Source organism: Anser brachyrhynchus, assembly GCF_964034855.1.
Source record: "Anser brachyrhynchus genome assembly, chromosome: 1".
Lineage (NCBI taxonomy): Eukaryota > Metazoa > Chordata > Aves > Anseriformes > Anatidae > Anser > Anser brachyrhynchus.
This window is the reverse complement of record NC_137694.1, coordinates 60037941-60057044: the sequence shown is the minus strand read 5'-3', so window position 1 is coordinate 60057044 and position 19104 is coordinate 60037941. Positions and strand designations below refer to the sequence as shown.

The 19104-nt window shown below is 42.8% G+C and overlaps 1 protein-coding gene across 1 annotated transcript in view; it reads left to right on the top strand.

Moving 5' to 3' along the window:
• Positions 1-295: 295 nt before the first annotated feature.
• CHPT1 (choline phosphotransferase 1) overlaps positions 296-19104 on the top strand; it is a 22508-nt gene continuing 3699 nt past the window's right edge. Inside the window, exons 1-8 of the mRNA XM_080558795.1 lie at positions 296-685; positions 9390-9537; positions 10472-10613; positions 14175-14259; positions 15891-16022; positions 16410-16568; positions 17837-17962; positions 18423-18533. Of these exons, the coding sequence (XP_080414921.1) occupies positions 443-685; positions 9390-9537; positions 10472-10613; positions 14175-14259; positions 15891-16022; positions 16410-16568; positions 17837-17962; positions 18423-18533 (1146 nt within the window). The 5' untranslated portion in view covers positions 296-442. The remainder of the gene's footprint in view (positions 686-9389; positions 9538-10471; positions 10614-14174; positions 14260-15890; positions 16023-16409; positions 16569-17836; positions 17963-18422; positions 18534-19104) is intronic.

The window sequence follows — 19104 nt, the reverse complement described above, 5'->3', positions numbered from 1 at the left end:
AACCCACCCCGGGGTGGGAGGCCGACGCCCAGGCCCCAGCACCGTGCCCAGGGGCTAGAAAATGGCGGCGGGCGGGAGGCACGCGGGGCTCTGACACCTCGACGGCCGAGAGCTCCCGACCCGGGGGCGGAGGAGCCGCAGCGGCCTAGGGCCACCTGCCCTGAAACGGGGCGGCCGGGAGCTGAGCGCCGCGGGGGAGCGAGCCTTGCCCCGGGGCGAGAGAACCGACAGTGGGAAGACAGAGGAGGAGGAAAAGGGCAAAGACAGCAAGGGGCTGGCGGGGCCCCCTCAGGCGGGGCGGCCGCGGGGCGTCGGCCCCTTCCGCCTCCCGCCGCCGCCTCGGCCCCGCCCCGAGCGGCGGCGGCGGCCTGACCCCAGAGCCGTCCGCAGGCCGTCCCCTGGCCGGGCGGTGCGGAGCGGAGCCGGAGCCGCAGGCGCCGATATGGCCGCGCCCTGGGGTCTGCCCGCGCCCCTCAGCCCGGCGCAGCTGAAGCGGCTGGAGCAGCACCGCTACAGCGCGGCCGGCCGCTCGCTGCTGGAGCCCTGGCTGCAGCCCTACTGGGCCTGGCTGGTGGAGCAGCTCCCGCTGTGGCTGGCCCCCAACGCCATCACCCTCGGCGGCCTCCTGCTCAACTGCCTCACGGCGCTGCCGCTCGTCGCCTCCTGCCCCAGCGCCACCGAGCAGGTACCGCACGGCGGCCTGCCCCTGCCCCTTGCCCCCCCTGCCCGGGGCCGCCCCCTGGGCTCGGCACGGGTGCCCCGGGGCGGCCCCGTCAAGGAGCGTGGCTCCGGGCCGGGTGGCAGCGGGGCGGGGTCCCCGCGAGAAGCCGGGGAGGTGGCAACGCGCGGGTGTGCGGGGAGCACTGCGAGGTTCGGGTTAGCGGCGGGCAACACTTGGTGCCCAAAGGGCTACGGAGTCCCACGAAGGGGCGAGTTGGGCTTGGTGGGAGCCTCTCCCCTTGGTGCCCATCACCGAGCGGAGGGGACCAGGGCCCTCACTGGCCCTGCCATGGCACCGGCAGGCGCCACGTCCCACCTTGCATCCCACGAGAGTGCCTCTGCTCAGGCGGCTCGCTGGGAAAGAGCCGTAAGGCTGGTAGCCCCCTGCTCCAGCCTGTTCAGTTTCCCAGTGCAAAATTTTCATGGTAGTCACTGGTGGGAAATATCAGGGGAAGATTATTTTGTGTAGGGTCTTTGTGTCTTCGAAGGGTGGCTGTTGTTATTATTGTTCTCAAGGGCTTAAATCTTAATGGCAGAGATGGTAGTTGGTTTGTGGTTTGTTTTGTATTTTTCAATAACTTATACATACTTAGGTGAGTATTCTTGTTGACAGGAGCATCCTTATTTGCCCCTAATTCCTTTTCCCTTTGTGCTAGAAGAGGTATTTGTGGTAGGCATATTGAGAAACGGATCTGGGTCAAAACTAACCTTGCTTTGGTCTGACCCTAATTGCTTCTCTTATGCACATCAGCAGGTAGATGCGCTCTTGACATTACACACAGTAAGGAGACAGGAGGATGGAGTTGAGTGAATGGCTGGAAACCACAGGTTGTCGTCTTCTAATGGCACTTTCAAACTTAAAATGCTTGTAGAACAGTTACCTGGAGCTTGCTTTTGTGATGTAGATATCAATCCTGTGCCAGCTATGTGCCATGATGTTCATTTTAGCTTTTTTTTTTCGTTGTTCAAATTATTTTTTCCTCTGAGGACTCATACTAAAATAGAAAAGATTGCCTTGCAGACGAGAATTACTTCTTCCAGGAAAGCTTAGGTTGAGTTTTAGGAACTTTTGCGTTTTTGTTTTTTTAATTGCAGAGGCTGCATTTTATAAGAACCTACAGTCTAAATTTCTCTGTTCAGATATCAGTATATCAATTATAAATGTGTAGAATAAAACCAGACTTCTCCTATTGTTTTATTCTTAGAGTGAGGACAAAAGTTCTGTTGCCTTCACACTGTGAGCAGGCACTGACTTTTTTTTTTTTTTTGCTGCACCCCTTGGTCATCATCATCTCTCTTCTGCTTGTTGAATGATTCAGCTTTTCTCCCACCTAAGATGTCAGATGTCTGGATGGCTTTTTAAAAAAGCTAAAACCGTTGCAACACTAATAGGTGTCGTATGTGCTATTGTAATACCTACTTTGTACTTTTAATTTAAATGTGTGGGCTGCAAAGGGTAGGGGGAAGGTAGAACTGAAAATCATGTCAAAGATGACCAAATCACAGACCGAACTAATAGGATAGAGCGTTTCTACATAACCTCATTGCGCTGGCAAGCCACTTGCTCCATTCATGAACAAGTCTTGATCACCTGATGCAGCGGATTAATAAGGATGTGTCATGTTCTCTTGGTGGAAGTGTAGGAGCACTGCATAGAAAGAAGTAGCAAGCAGGTTTTTTCTTCGGTTGGCTTGTGTGTTGTTTTTTTTAAGAGTTGTTTTGTGTGGTTGTGTTTTCTACCATAATGAGTCTTAATTGAGCCATTTTTAAAAGTCCTGCTTCGAAAGCTCTGAAGTCTTGATGTCTGTACAAGCCATCCGAAACAAAGAAGACTGGTAGTTGGTAAGCCACGAAAGTAAGTCTTACGAATAAAAGCATCCTCAAGCCTGGTCAGACCGGAGTCCCACCTAGCTCATGCAGCAAACAGAGCTCTTTCCTGTGGTGTGCCCTTCCGGCTGCCAAAAGACAGCAATTCAGGAGTTTCCCAGCAATGCGTTCTACTCAGATACTTGTTAGAACAGCAACAGATGGATCTATTTCCCCACAGGCACCTACCCCTCCATGATTTTGCCTTCTGAATTCTTTGTTTTGAGCCTGTTTATACTTTCAGTTTCCATTATGTCCTATTTTAGTGAATTTCCACAATTTAATAATTCTTTCCCTGCCAAACACAATGCAATTAATGTCTAAAACCATACGATGCGCCCTTGTCCTCTTACTGTGTGGCAGTTATTTCCTCCAGTCATCTCCATCAGCATCAATAGCTACTGAAAGTTACTGAATAAACGCAACATGTTTTGGCTTTATAAATATTCTCTGCTTTAGTAATGTCTTCCTGCCTAGAAGCAGCATGGGTTGTATCGCTGTCTTCCGTAAACGCACACTTCAACATAAGCCTTCTTATCTCTGCCTGAGTCATTAGCAGGCTACACCCCTCAAGCGCTGCTGGAACTAAAATCCACGGCTGTAGATTTTTATAGCATTAGTCCCAGTTTCCTACTCGGTCCGTGTAACTGAGGGCAGGACAACAACCTATAGAAATAACATATGCTACATTTGCTGTGGTGGGTGGGGGGGGCATTTTTGTGTTCTGTAGAGAGTCGATACATCTTCCTTACTGTGATTGCAGGCTCTGTCTTTTTTCTTTCTTCCTTTCTTTTTTTGGATACTAACCATAGAATATTTAAGAATTAAAAGTTTTGCTGACTTAAGGTAAGAACAGTGTGTGTTTCCTGCATTAGTGTAAAAAGAGCACATCTTATATGAGGATTTCCATTTATGCCACCCTTTGTTAGTGAACAGTTTGTTTTGCCAAGAAAAATGCTCTACAGCAAGCTGACTTCTCTGAAGTAGGTGCAGTTACTTCACTAGATTTTGCATGTGAAACCCTAGTACCCCTTCCCATTCTGAGGAAAACTGACATGTTTTTTTCCTCGCATCAATACCAGGAAGAAAACTGGCTGAAGATGATTTTCCCTCTATCTTTTTTTAAAAAAAGAGAAATAAATCTCTGCTCCTGCCCCTCTCACAGTTGCTCATTGAGGGACCCAGCTTCAGTAAACCTTAGAGCTCAGCCACAGGTCTCTATAATATCATGGGGAGCTAGAATTTTAGCATAGGATTTTCATACTAACAGTTAACTATTTACATCTATTAAAAAATCCTCTAGCAGTTATAGCAGGATCTAAGCAAAGAGTGGCCAAAAGTGATCGGAGGGAATTTCATCCAGTGATAAAGATTTGTCCCACATGCTGTCAGCTCTTGTGTGCCATCGTGTCTCGTTTGGTTGTGTTGTTTAAGGCCTTTCTGTCTGCTGTCCAGAATTTCATGGAGGTCCCCGGGAACAGAGACAGGCAGGGAAAAGCACAGGTCGTGGACTCGCAGTTTGAGGAGTGATGGGAAAAGGGGTAGGGGCTCTGGCGAGCTTGTGCAGGGAGCAGAGCTGGGGAGGGACAGGAGGCAGGGAGGGCTGACTTGGTAGAGTTGAGTTGCTTTAAAAATGGCACAGTGACTTTATAAAAGGGTGCAGTGCCTTGCTGCAACATGCTAGCTAGAAATCTGTATGTCTGAAGAGCCCAAAAAGCAGGGGAGGAGCCAGATGACTCCAGCTGACCCTACTATTTACTGCTTGGAGGGAGAATAATGTTGGCAGGGTGCTGCCCCTGCTTCTCTCTCTTTTAAGACCTCCCTCAAAACAAAAACATCAACAAACTCTAAAAAGTAAACCCTTTAAACTGAAATCAGGGTCTTTCTTTATTTTCCCCCGTCAGAGGGAAGGTATTGACAGGCATGGCACTGTAAATAGAAAGTGCACACCAGAGCTTTGCAGGAGAGACAGAAGAGGCAGATACAAGGGTGCGGTGGAGCAGTTGATAGGGACTGAGATCCTGGGGGCTGTGAGGGAAGGAGCTCTTGGCCGGGCAGAGGAAAGGCGTGAAGCACTGACTGGGGTGGGGAACCCGCCCGACACCCAAGGAGTGAAGAACAGAGTGCTCCAGGAGTGAATGGCAGTAATTGCTATTTGGCATAAAAGAAGGCAGCAAGGTTCGGGAAGCCCTGGCACAGAAGGACAGAAGCTCTTTCAGAGGGAGCTTGTTGAGGAGAGGAGGGTGCTGGAGGAATGCGGGGAGTCCCCAGGTGCATGAAATGTACTTGGGCTGTACTACGATTTTTTTTTCTGTCCCCTTGTTGTAATGCAGATTTAAACAGCCCCTTCCCTTCTGTTATTGTTAGTCTGGTTGTACTTAGGGCTTCGTGCTGAAAAGTAAGGGAAACGATAAACGTTTTTGGGGGGGAGGAGGAGGAAGTTCCATAAAAATGGCTAAGATAGTGTATGGCTAAGTTCAAGATAGAGCAAAATTAGGGCTGTGTCGTTGGACTGAGGAAATGAGATTATGACTGAATATGATGCGTAATGAAGGGGGGGGAGGGCAAATATTTAAATGTTGCAGAAACTCGGGCTGTTGAACTCCCTGGGCTTGAATTTTGCTTGAAATAAGTGGTGAGGGATCTTCTCAGCATATCCAGTCTTCTGTAGCTGTCCTCATGCTCTTCCGTGGTGTGCTGTCACGCGAGCAGGAGGCTCTGCGAGGACTGCTCTCCAGCCTACACCTTCTCCTGAAGGCAAAGCATGCTGCACGGTCCTGTCAAACTCCGTATGCACATTATCTTGGCATCCTTAAACACTGGTATGACAGCCTCCGGTTCAGCAGGCAACCTGACCTGTACCAGACCTACATTTGACAAGATTCTAGAGCTGTATAATCTTTCAGACATCCCTTCTAATTTAAGCAGAGAAGCTTTTTATTATTACTATTATTTTTCTTTCCAGCAGGGTTTGTGTTCTCTCCCTAGTTCTATTAGAATAGCATCTGGCTCTGGCCAAATAATGCATTTGCTTGGACAGGATATAACTTTGGGCAGAGATAATAAACACCTCATCAGTGGAAAGCTGATGGTTACTGGGAGCCTCCTGACCTTTCCGCCGGGTCTGTGAGCGGTGTCAGCATTCTCAAATGCTCCCACTTCTCCAATTTGCGAACTGCTTGGGCCCAACGTGGGAAGATGGCCAGGGACATCCCTGGGTGGAGGGCCAGGCGTGTGAGAAGGCGGAGGAGATGGCAGCTACAGCTGTATCGAGAGGGTGGATGGCCGAGAATCGGTGGTGGTTAGGAATTTTGGAACCCTCGGTGTACCTTTGGTGTTTGGAAAACTGTTTTACTGTATAAAAATTACATCATCCATTTAACCTGCTAAACGCATAGCTGACGAAAATGGTCTTTGGTCCTTGCCACCTTGGGTTCAATTTGAACTGAGAGGCCAGGGATGAAATGCTCCAGATCGTGTTTCTGAGCCCTCTGGCAGTTTGGATGCCGCTGTCCCTGCTCTTAATGGGATCCTCCCCACAGCTGTGGGGTCCTCTGTTACAGGTATTAGTGGGTACAGGTGATCCTCACTGGGAAGAGGAGGCAAGCTCTCCCCCTCTTTCCGGGTTGTTGAGGAGAATTGTTGTAGTTTTTGGAGTCTGGGGGCTGGTTGGTTTGGTGTGCCTCAGCAGGAGCTAAGGCAAGCAGGCTTGGGTCAGTGGTCTTGGTGCTTATGCCCATCATATAACTTGCAAATAGGCAAAAGCCCTTGTTTTGCCAAAAGATCTAATAGAGAGGTCAGACTTGTAGCTGCTTTGCTTTTTTGAGGCGCAAGGTAAGGTAAACATTGACAATGTTACCTTGAAGAAGATTTCTTACATCACATATTGTGGAGCTACGGCAACTTTTTCATAAACTGACGGCAGTAACCAGCGAGCAAACTTTCTGTTTTCATTAGGATTGAGGCTGTATTTCGTGGAGCTTGCCTTTCAGAAGTCTGTGATAATACCAAGCATGTGGCATAAAACATTACAACTAATGATAAAAAAAAAAAAAGTGACACAACAGGTTTTTGTTCCTGACTGTTTCAGTTATGGAAATGATCCGGTTCAATAGGAACCTGCCCAGACGCTGGCATTTGACTTAGGAGGTGATCTGAGCCTCAGGCATCCAGGAAACCCACGGTGGCCTGGGCAGAGCTGCCAGGCGTGGCCTGGTTTTCGTGTCCTGATCCCGGGATTACCACGACGAGCGTCGATGGATCTAAAGCTAGCTTTTTGTAACTTGCAGGAGTACGTCACAGCAAGGGGCGCCTCATAAAACCCTGAGAACAATCGAAGTGATATTGGTGATAAATTTGGGAATGTCTTTAAAATTATTGCAATGAATGCCTACAATGAAACTGTCGGCTTCTCCCAGCCTTTCTGCTCGTAGAGCTTCATCCATAAATCTGCGTCAGGAGCTGGCTTGTTTGAGAATATCTGTTTTTCTCTCTACAGCAAAGTTACTCTGCAGAAGCCCGTATAGCTGCTCTGGTACCTTTAATATGTGGATTGTGTCAGAAGTAAAGTGATCTTAGCTTCAAGAGGGTCCTAACTGCGCTTTTACCTCTTGAAATACTGACCTGTGGTGGACAGCCCGCTCTTGTAGCCGCTGCCTCCCTGCAGGACGTGTGCCCAAATGAGCTCAAACCAAAGAAGGCCCTGGGGCTCTCAGTCCCTCTGCACAGCTCTGTCATTTACTGAGCCACCACAGCAGTGGACTCCTCCTGCTGCTGGTAGGCTCTGTCCCCTTTGTTACAGGAGATAAACTTTATCAAAAAACATCTAAGAACTCACTCCCTGGTTTAACCAAAAAACAAACTACTTTTAATTGAACTGGACTGACAAGGGAGAAGAAACTTAAACACCTGGACTAATTCCACTGGTAACCATCAAGCACTTATTGCTATCACCACCTGACCTGAATTTCCATAGTGTGATCTTTGGTGTTTTGTTGAGTTTTGTTTGTTTCTTTGTGTCCCATACCTGTATGTTAAATATCAGTTAGCGTGCAAGTGTATACTCTCCCTCTTTCACCTGCTCAAGGCTTCCAACTTTACCTGTGACTTACAGTTTTTTCTTGGTTTCCTTGGGGAGAGGTGGCCTGGCCAGTTTTGAACAATGTTGTGACTTTTCTTGATTTGTATGAACATACAAATCCAAACTTCCTACCTATAACTGGAGTCCCTAATTCTCTGACTGTTGCTTCAAAGCTGGGTGAAGCAGCCCAGCTTTTCTGACTTCTAATGGAGGAATTTTTAGTTAATGAAATTATCCAAGTAACAGGTAGCAGGAAAACCATAAATTTGCTGACAGTACTGTTTCCATATTAGAATCACAAAAAAAAGTGACAACACGTAGCCTTTGATACATGAGGAAGTCTTAAATAAAAAACTACGGCTGTTTTCAGGCTCAGATCTGAACCCCTCTTAAGCGCAATTCTCGGGAAGGGTGTTTTGTGATCAGTGTAATTTGAGGCATAACATTTTCTAACGAAAATCCTGGAGTACAGTGATGAGGAGGAGGAATCCTTTGGAGAGGCAGCTCATGGCATCTGTGTTCTTATTGCTGCCTTCCCCTGTCCCTTGTAATAAATTGATTGGCAACTGTCAATTTTTGCTTTTCCCCAGCAGTGGCACTGGGTCCATCTGAGTAGGGACAAGCCTCAGCTCACTGAGAGGTTTGATCAGTTGTCTCTAATAGCCGTGACTAGGCTTACGAAATACATACGCATAATCGTACTGGTCTCTTTGCACTACAGGAGAGGAACTGTAGAGGTGTAAAGCCGGAGCAAGCAGCCTCTTAACCTGGGAGTGGAAAAGAATTAAGTGTTGTGGCTGCTCCCTTATTTAAGCTGCAAGTTGCATTTCCAACATTTATACCTAACTTCAGTGCTTTCTTAATGAACAGCACTTCCAAATGTTAAGGATACCGCTGGAATCCACTTGAGGCAAGTGTGTAACCAGTATTTTGTTCGAGAAGTGTTGGAAGTAATTTTTAGTAAAAACAAATTCCTGGACAAATGAAGACATACTGACTTCGTGTATGAAAATGATCCATTTGAAAGGTACTAGTGTGTAGGATGATTCTTTTGAACCTAAGACTGATGTTAATATAGCTGATGCACAGATTGTTTTGAAACTCTAATAGTCAATATTAACCAGATAGTTGTTCGTTTGTATTTAGCAAATGGTTTAATTTCTTCAATTTAATTTCCAAAATGCATATATATTCAGGTTTCGTATGTTGGAAAAGAGCTTCTTCCATAAGAGCTAAAGTCTTTTATTTAGTAAAATGTAACAGGTTTTAATATCTATGTTGTAAATCTGAGCAAATGATCCGGATATCTATCACGTGAACTGCTGAGAAGGTTCATAAGTGTCTTGCTACTACTTTCTTTTTTTAAATTAGTTTCACTTTCATAACATTTTTCAGCACAAAGCATACAACAATAATAGAAATACTGCAGTCTTAGGGTGGAAAAATAAGAAGGGACACTAAAGTTTGGTTTTGCTTTTTAAAATAAGAATAGAAAGACCTCTGTTTCCCTGGGGTACCTGGAATAGTTCATTATGGTAGTTACTACACATAGTAGTTACTACAACTCACATAGAGACTAGCGCCCAGAATTTGGTTTGTCCATTAACTAAACAGCACGATGTGGTATGGTTCTGTGCTGCACGATATTTTACTTTTAATGACGTAGATTATTGGCTAAGGATTTGGGAACTGCTTAGTGACCTTTTATATGGATCTCTTTCAGGCACCTTTTTGGGCATACATCCTGGGTGCGTTAGGACTTTTTATCTACCAGTCGCTGGATGCCATTGATGGGAAGCAAGCGAGAAGAACAAACAGTAGTTCTCCTCTAGGAGAACTCTTTGATCATGGTTGCGACTCTATTTCCACAGGTAGCCTTAATCTACTGTTACCCATCCTAGTTTTAAAAATGTTACCTGTTTTCAAGAGGAGCTGACTAGTCACAGACTTGTTGAAATTGGAAGGAACCTCTAGAGATTGTTTATTCCAGTTCACTGCTCAGAGCAGGATCAGCTAGTTCCCTTCTTTTGGGATAACTCCCCAATCTCCTGGTCACCTTTGCATCCCTGACCAGTATCAGGGAGGGTATTTCAGAAGCACCTTTAGCAGGTATTTGGTAATACACAATCTGCTCTTACTGGTTGTACATCTTCATCTGCTTTGAATGAGCTAGATGATGAACAAAATATTCACTAAGAGGATTTTAAGTGCCTAAAAGACTGACGTTGGCACATGAGACTAAGGGCTTTGCTTTAAGTAAGAGGTTCCAAAATATCATTTGGGTAGTAGGGCATCCAGCCTGGTGGCTAGGAGGAGGATTTATGTTCCTTGTAAGAATGGATTTTTAAAAATTTGGTTTGGAGTCCTGAAAAAGCCTTGCTCAGCTTTACTTTCCATAACCTAGCTGCTGTTGGTGGCAATACCTTCTGGTAGCACTTCTACAACAGCTTAATGGCCGAAACGTTTGCCTTGGGAGCTGGTATGTTCTTTATGCCTTCCCAGCAGAGTGCTAACCATTGGTCTCCCTGAGCTGGGCCCTGCAATTGGAGCTGTGTCTGTGACGAGATGACAAAGCCCACAGAGGGAACGACCATTGTAGGCTGGAAAGTGTGGCCCTCACGTTGAAGAGCAGGAGTCCTGTGCCTGGGTCTCTCCCACCAGGACTGTCCCTGACGTTAGCTACTTATTAAAGCATCAGTCATATAATTGTTTTTGTTATAGTGATGTAAAATGCCTTGTGATTTAATTTCTCTTAACTGCAAGCAAAGAGGGTATGTGACTAACATGTTCATTTCTGCTTTTCAGTTTTTGTTGTCCTTGGATCCTGCATAGCAATCCGACTAGGAACAAATCCTGACTGGTTGTTTTTCTGTTGTTTTGTGGGACTGTTCATGTTCTATTCTGCTCACTGGCAGACATACGTATCAGGCATATTAAGGTTTGGAAAGTAAGTAGGTATCTTTAGAACTACATGTGACAATGCTTGGGGCTGCTAGCTACTTGATCACCTTTTCTTCTTCTTTTCTTTTTTTTTCCCCTGCTCTGTATTCCTATCACCTGCTTCCGTATCTCCCTTCTGCCCTAGCAGACTTGTGTTTTACCTGGCAAGAACTTTAAAACTCTGAGCTATACTGTGTACAGGACTTGTTCTGTTAGCAGCTGATTTTAGCTATATATGCTTTGTTTGCATGCATTTGGCTCTTGCCTGTGGATTCGTTTACAGAACCCATACAAGCACCATGCAGGCCAGAGCTGTCTTGCCCACAATGTAAACAAGCGCCCTGCGTAGGAATAGGAACAGAGCAAGCATCTATGCTACCTCTCTTCATAATCTCCCTGACATGGAACAGGTTCAGCCCAGGGGACTCTGAACCACATGAATTTTTAGAGAATTTTCCCTGGGAATAAATACATTTCTTTTCTACAAACGTGTTCAGTTTCCTTTGAACAAGCTCTGCATCCAGCACAGGCCTAGGCAGGGAGTTCCACAGAGTTATGCCAGTGCTCAAAGAATTACCCCAGGTTTATTTGGGGGTTTTGCTTTTAATCTGGCTCATAATTGGCTTTGATGTCCATGAGGCTTTGTGTTAGTTCACAGTTCTAGTGACTTCTGTGATGCTGCTCATGACTTTGTAGAAATTGAGTCTGTTCTCACTAAATTGTAGGAGGAGGGGTCATTGACAATCATATAACAGATACCAATTTCAATTTAACTCTAAATGTGTGGGGAATGCTGTACCCTCCTGTAGCCGTGGTGGTGCCTAGTATGGTCTTTTGCTGTCTTTAAACAAAGAGCTGCACTTTAGTGATTTCTGAAAAGAGGAAAAGCGACATCCTTCGCAGCAGTGTTTGAAACGTGACCGATGAAGGCTGTCCTTGTGATAATCCTGGTCTTGTTGAGCTGCCTGCTAGCTCTGTCCTGCAAGAAGCACCTTTAGCACATCAGAGCATCGCTGGTCACGCAGGCCAGTGGTCAGCTATCTTTGCATGCTGTTTGGTGTCTATCTCCCAAGCAAGCTGCCTCTGCGGTAATGTTGAGAGATCTTTTTCTTGCTGATAATGCATTTTGCCACACAGACTATAACTCTTGTACCCGCTTACCCATCCTGCTTTTTTTAAATGATATCTGTAGACAAAAATAGATGCTTTTTTAGAGTGATGGTTGAAAGAGGGTAACTTCTGTACGTGACAGTGGACTGCAGTGGAAATGGACTACGCTGTAAGCACAGGGATTTTGTACCATTGTTTTTCTGTGCCTTCTGCTCCTGCATAAAATGTGAGAATGATTTCCCTATATTAAGAAGGCACTGAGTCTCGCATACCATGTAAATCTTCTTCACTAAAAACTTAGTGGCTTCTGTGTAAATACATCGGTAATGCATAGTACAAGCAGTTTGGAATGGTCTGGTGTTCCATGCTTGCTGTTTGAAGCTGAGCAGACACAACTTTTCTCTGAGATAACTTATTTCTGTTTAGTGAAAGCAAATCAGAACTTTTTCAAGGCTCGCAACTTTCTCTCCTAGGCATAGAGGTGAGAGTCTAAATGAAGGCAATAGTATACAGCTGTAACTATGATAATACATAATATGGATGGAAGCTTTCACTGATGCTGTTCCTGAATTAGTGACATTTGATTTTGGAAGTTAAATGCCAGGTGAGTCTTAGCATTGGTGGCCAGGAAGGATCAGAGCAGCTGGATACCGTGCCACTGTCAGGCTATGTAGAATACTGTCTTGCCTGATAAAATCTTTGGACTTAAATTTGTGCTGTGTTGCAATCAACTGTCTGAGCCGCTGTAAAATTAAGTACTAAACTTTGTCACATACAGTGACTCAGCTCGGAGTTCAAGCCTCCTTCCCCTCCAACAATAAAAACTGCTGTACAGCTCAGAAATCCAGGTTTAATTGTACAGAGTGCAAAGTCTGAACACTTGAATTTGCATCTGAATGCTTCTGCATGACGTAACAGCCAAACTCAGTGTGCATCTGCAGCAGTAACTGAGCAGTTGTGATGCTTCTTCCCTGGTAGAGGAAAAGCCCACTCCCAGCAGCACTGTCCTATTTCCCCCCACGCTCATGTCATTGACTTGGGAGCCAATTCACTAAACAGGCAGAAAACAAAAACTTGCACGAGGAAACAATTCGGCTTTCTGGCACCTCGTGGTCTGGTGAGTACTACAGCCAGCAGAAGTGAGGGAACAGAATGGCACAGGAGGGAGAGGACGGCCTGTTCTTACAGCTTTGAGCAGTGACGAGCACCTCAGCATGGCATCTGGTTGTGACTTAATGACTCTTCTAAGACAAAGAGTCTGAAATCTGTGGTGAAACTTTGCATATTTTGTCACTGTCTTTCATTTGAAAGTTTAACGTTACTGTGAGTGTCAAGATCAGATAAATGTTTTCCATTAGCCAAGAGCTGATTCCTATCTCCTTTTTAAAATGCACTGTTTTCTGTGCAGATAGTTTGCATGCTAAGCAAGAAATGAAACAACTTGACTTTGGTCACAGTACTTTAAAATAGCAAATCTGTTTAACTGCTTACAGGAATGTCACATTTTAAACATCCATTTTTACCGCTTGCCAGTAACTTCAGTACAAAGATCCAGTACCTGTCTCAAAACCTTCACTAGCATAAACAGTACATTAGACATGCACTTTTATTTACTTATTTATTTAAAAGCTGTATGGAAAGTATTGACTCTTTCTCTTGAAAGTATCTTTCTCTTGAGCCTCTGATGTTCTTTTTGTTTTTGTAAGTTTTGTAGGGTTTTTTGTTTTTGTGTGTGGTTTTTGTTGTGTTTTTTACATATTCACGTCTTCTCAAAATAAAACATTTCAGTGATCAGAGACAGTAAGACAGTAAGGCTGTCTTGTCTGAGAACAAAAAAGGTGGAATTCAGAGTCTAGAAGGCGTACAAGGCCACCTGTTTTATAAAATGTTTTACGGAAAAAAGCACCATGGCAATTATGACCTCTGAAACACGACAGGTGTTCAGCTATTCACTAACTCAGTCCTCAAAATACTGCCCTTATGTTTTGCAGGCTGTATCTGTCAAGTTGTCATGATACAATGGCTTAAAGAAATCCCTTCTGTCCCATTCTGCTTTTCATGGTTCCTACTTCTGTATGATATACTATTAATGGAAATGTTTGACTATGAGCTTGCCTTAATGTTTAACTTTGTTACTCACCCAAGAAGTCTGTAGATTTATTCAAAATTCTAAAATAGTTAACAACGTATTCATTCAGCACTTTTTTCCTCTATTAAAAATGTATGTAGCTTGTTCTAGATAGGCTTATAGGTTTAATTTTAAAGGTTAACCAAAGATGTGTGCCTCCAGGTAGATTATCTTTCTCAGTCAAGGAAAATCATATTCTTTATGCATTTCATGGCTTGAGGAGGTAATTTGAAATAACTGGGTTTTGATCTGTTCTCCCTGCCCCCATCCCCTATACTCAAAAGGAACAGAACCTTTCTTTCAACTAAATTTCTATTCTTTTCTTCCTAGAGTTGATGTAACTGAAGTTCAGATAGCCATAACGCTGCTGCTTTTGATATCAGCGTTTGGTGGAACAGCAATATGGGACTATAAGGCAAGTGTATTAAGAATGCAGTGTTCGGGTAGAGTACGGAGCTCCTGTTGAGTTCCCAGTTTCCATGGTATTTGAAGCCATCCTGTGCAACTATCCCCTTCTAGTTCTCTAATGTTCTGTTTTGTTTTCTTGTACAAACAGAGGTTATATTTACATTGTAGTTAACTTAGATATAACAGTATGACTTCCTATACACAAATTTAGAGCTGTGTAGAGGAAAAAAGACCCTATCTGCCATACGTAAACTTCTGATCTTCTACCGATACTCTTTGTAATCAAGCTTTAATACATTTTTTTGTTAGCTTTCCTTTGTGTATTTTATTGTAAGACAGACATATCTGTTCAGCTAAATGATTTATAGGATCATTTTATTGATCCTATATTTAGGATCAATATTTATTTTTAGAAAGCTTTATTTTAAAATTGAAAGATTAAATGCATTAATCTGTCAAAACTATGGGATGAAATAATTCAGATTTACACGTCAGTGGAGATGTACTGATTTTTAATGGGTTATGTCAGAGCTGACATAAATGTAAATACCTATATTTAAAGAATTGTTTTCTGTCCAAAACAGAAATAAAATATTTTTGTCTGGCTTTTATTCTGATCTTTAAAGATGCACTTCAGTATGCATCAAAAGTATATGAGACTAACATCATCTTCTGTAGTATCCTTACTTAGAAATAAATAGTTCTGTTTGGTCATAGGAAACAGAAGAGCTGAGACATTTCCATGGTGTTGATAACCCATGGATATTGATCTAAATATAAACCACCAACTAATTCAAACTAGTTCACCAGTTTGCACAGTCATTAGGAAATCTTTAGATGAACCTTGTTTCCCTCCTCCATCCTTTAAGGTGCTTTTTGCTCTGTTTTCAAACAGCATATTTTTGTGTTGCTAAACAAAGTAGGTACATTAAAATTTAAACAGTAGTGAAGTATGATTGTTTCTTCTTCAGCCATAAAATCTGTGGTAGTTATGCTGTATCTCAAAACAATCTACATTCAAAAATATAATCAGTGGTTTCAATTTATTGCTACTTCTTTTTTTTAATCCTCTGCTGCCTTTGGAAGTTTCCTTGAAACTGCAATTGATTCTGAAGGTAACTGTTTAACTAAAATTTTTATCTGGAGATTATCCTAAATGCAAGGATACAGCATACAAACAACATATACCAAAACACAAGGCAGGCAGATGGTGTTTGTGTTTCCTGGGGTTCAGTATTGTTTTACCCACTGAAATGGAAGGATCTATCCTTCCTGCCCCTCCCATGTCCTGGCGAGGCAGTAGTCTATGTCAAGTTTTTTGCTTATAATGTTCTTGAAATATTTTTACTACATAAGGATATACAGAGCAAAATCTCGCTTAACTTCATGACCAGAACTTAAATACTCAAAAGTTGAGTTTAAACATTCCCAAAAGAAACGTGACATCTCCTAAATAAGGAAACAAATTCCAAATACTGTCTTCCAGAGCTTGTTCCCAGGAAAACAGTAGTTCAAATAAAATGACTGCTTATAAGGTTTCAGTAGCTTTTTTTAATCACTTCTTTTCTTAAAAAACAAACAAACAACGACACTCTTACCATTGACCTTTACTATCTTTCTCTTGTTTTTCTTGCTAAGGTCCATTTGGTAGGCTTAGAGCTGAAGTTTTTTGCGGTTTTTGGCATACTGTGTGGAACAGCGCTTTCTTTTTTCAATTACTTCCGTGTCATCTTCGGTGGAGGGGTTGGAAAGAATGGATCTACAATAGCAGTAAGTTACACCCATAATTTATTGGCCTTCAGATAATCATAAGGGTTTTTATCAGTTTAAGCATACAAGCATATGAATTTCACACCTTAATGATGCTCATTTGTTGTTTGGAGTGTTTGATGGCTAAAGCAAAGACTTCAATACCTATCTGCTCTCTTCCCGTTCCTGGATTTCTTCCATCACAGGAACCAACAGTGAATTTTCTTACAGAATTGCATAGAAGTCACCGTAAGGATGCCAATAGTATTAGCATAATGCAAATGGCCTTTCCCCGAGTTTTGACAACTCTAATTACTTTTATTTAGTGGGTGTTGCAGTATTTGTAAAATGTTGGTCTTACGTTGTGATTGAAGCTGAAGATGAGTTTTCTGTCCCTTTGTATTTCAGGGAACAAGTGTTCTTTCACCAGGTGTACACATTGGGCTACTTATTACACTGGCTGTTGTGATCTATAAAAAATCTGCAACCCAGCTGTTTGAAAAACATCCCTGCCTGTATGTCTTGACATTTGGATTTGTGAATGCTAAAATCTCACAGAAGTTAGTGGTAAGTAATCTTGTTTCAGTCGTAAACATAAAATGTTTCCTGGCTTAACACTTGCTTTCTGAATCAGTGAGCATTATGCAAGTTTTCCTGTTCTGCCCTGCCTCCCTATTACCAGTTTCACTATGACCAATACTCTGAAATAGACTCAGGCTCCTCCAGAGAGATTATTGTATATGATACCGATTTAAAAATAAAAATAAAAAAATAGTTCAATGTATTGGTTAGAAATTTTGGTTTTATTTAGCTTACTCCTAGAAATAAATTGTAGTTTATACACTGACTTTAACATCAGAAATGCAGTTACTGCCTTAACTAGCAGTGCCTTACTAGCTGTGCCATGACTTCTGACAATTATAAAACATGAATTTACATCCTTATTAAAATGAGGAGATAAATTTTTCTACCTTTTGTCTCTTCTGTAATTAATAACCTTGTCAATGTATTGAAAAACAACAAAACTAAAACTGGTATTCTGCAGGCTTTCTAGCTAAACAGGAATTCACCTACTTGTCTACATTACTAACTTGGTTCAGGAGAACTCTGTTAAGAAAACTGAGCCTTAAGATTGAACCTGAGGCAATGTATGTCAGCCAGTCGGGGATGCTTCTGAGCAAAGCATGTTTTGCCTTGATGCCTTATGCATAGCTTTGAGGGTCATCTGCTTCAGAGGCAAATTGGTACAAGCAGTGGGGAAAGGCTTTTGGCAGGTTTAGCTCCCCCGGTTTTCTGATACTATTGCAGGTCTTGTTCTTAACTCACTAGAGTGAGGAAACTGCAGTAAAAACCTCTTAAGCTGTGCCAGGGTGTGAAGCTGGATGGAGAGCTTCCAATACAGCACTTAAAAAGTAAGAGTGGGGAACCCAGTCAAATAGCTAAAATGCACGGAGATAGATGTAATTAACTGTATTACAAAAGAACACTGCAGGACCTTTGTACCGATTTTTTTACATAATAGTCAAGATATACTGATTATTGAAATAACTGATATCACTCATTGAAGTGCTACATATTGACTGAGTAACCTGGAAAAAGGTTATTTGGCCCTTAAGAAAAAGCCCGTCAGGGAGCAGCAGGCTCTGGAGCATTTGTGAAGCCCTTGGCCTGTCTTCTGCTTATTTCCCAAAGGCCCCTTTGGAGCAGGCAGGAGCAGGCAGCTGATGTGTAAGGACATCATGCTTTCTCGCAACTCAGGTGGAAGCTTTCTGGTAGATACAGTGATCTTGCAGTAGTGCATTCTGTGGGTTGTGTTGTTGTTTATTTTTAAATAGGTGGCTCACATGACAAAAAGCGAGATCTGTCTTCAAGACACTGCATTTATTGGGCCAGGACTTCTGTTTTTGGACCAGTACTTCAACAGTTTCATTGATGAATATATTGTTCTATGGATAGCATTGGTAAGCATTTTGCTTTGCATTTTTCATGTGGCGCATATTTAAAGGAATGGATTGAGAACTGTCTCTGACATTCTGCTCTGCCATTTTGGACTTGCTCGATTTCACCTGCCATTGTGGAAAGAATGCCAGGATACTGTGTAAATACATGTTTTGGGAGCTAGCTGGCTTTCTTTCCTTGGAACGGAGATCTGAAAGTAAAATGACAGATCTCTCCTGTAATTATGCTTTAATTCAGGTGGTTTGTTTAAACTTACTCTGCTAACTGTGGACTAACCTTGTTTGTCAAATTTTCATAAGCACTTAGTGCTGTTTGTTTTTCTTCTTCTAAAGTAGACTAGTGTATATCATAGTGCTAACATGCTTCTTAAAATTGGATATATACTGATCAAAGCACAGCTGGGAGAGTTTTGAAAAATATTTGTTTTTAACCTGTTCCATTTTTGTTTTTTTTTTTTTGAAGTTCATATCCTTGTTTGATATGCTGAGATATGCCACTGGTGTATGCCTACAGATCGCTGCTCATCTTCATATACATGTCTTCAGAATTTCATCTCATCAAGCTCCTGAACAGGTTCAAAACCATAATGACTGATTAAATAGGTCAAGGAGAAGAAAAGCAGTTAGGGGAATGTTGAATGAAGCAGCCTCTCTTTTTGAGAAGACAGCTTAAGCTTTTCAATAAACTAGTGTTGTGAGAAAGCTCATACTATCCCAGATATTACCAGGTGTTAGAATTACTAAATACAAAGTCCTGCAGATTATATTGTGGTTAATACTCTTGAACCAGGATCTACTTCCCCCTGTGTTCTAGATACTGCAGCTGTTACTTTAACCCATGAGTACCACAATCAAAACCTTTGTTATTTCCAGTTAGGTAACCTTAATTCTGTTCTGGTCTGGGGAATGTAAATTGCAAGCCACGGTGCTACCAACCAGAATTCTAAGAGGAGTTTCACTTTTTCTTAGACCAAGTGACTAATCTAGCATTAGTTTCTAAAGTCTTCTACTGTGAAGTGGTAGTCAGAGGCATCAGTGAATACAGTACTGCATTGTCAAGGCTGGTAAAATGAGGCATCCATGAGGTAAAACTAGTAATGTTTTGGTATTAGGATGAAGGAAGTATGGAACAGGAAAATTATTCT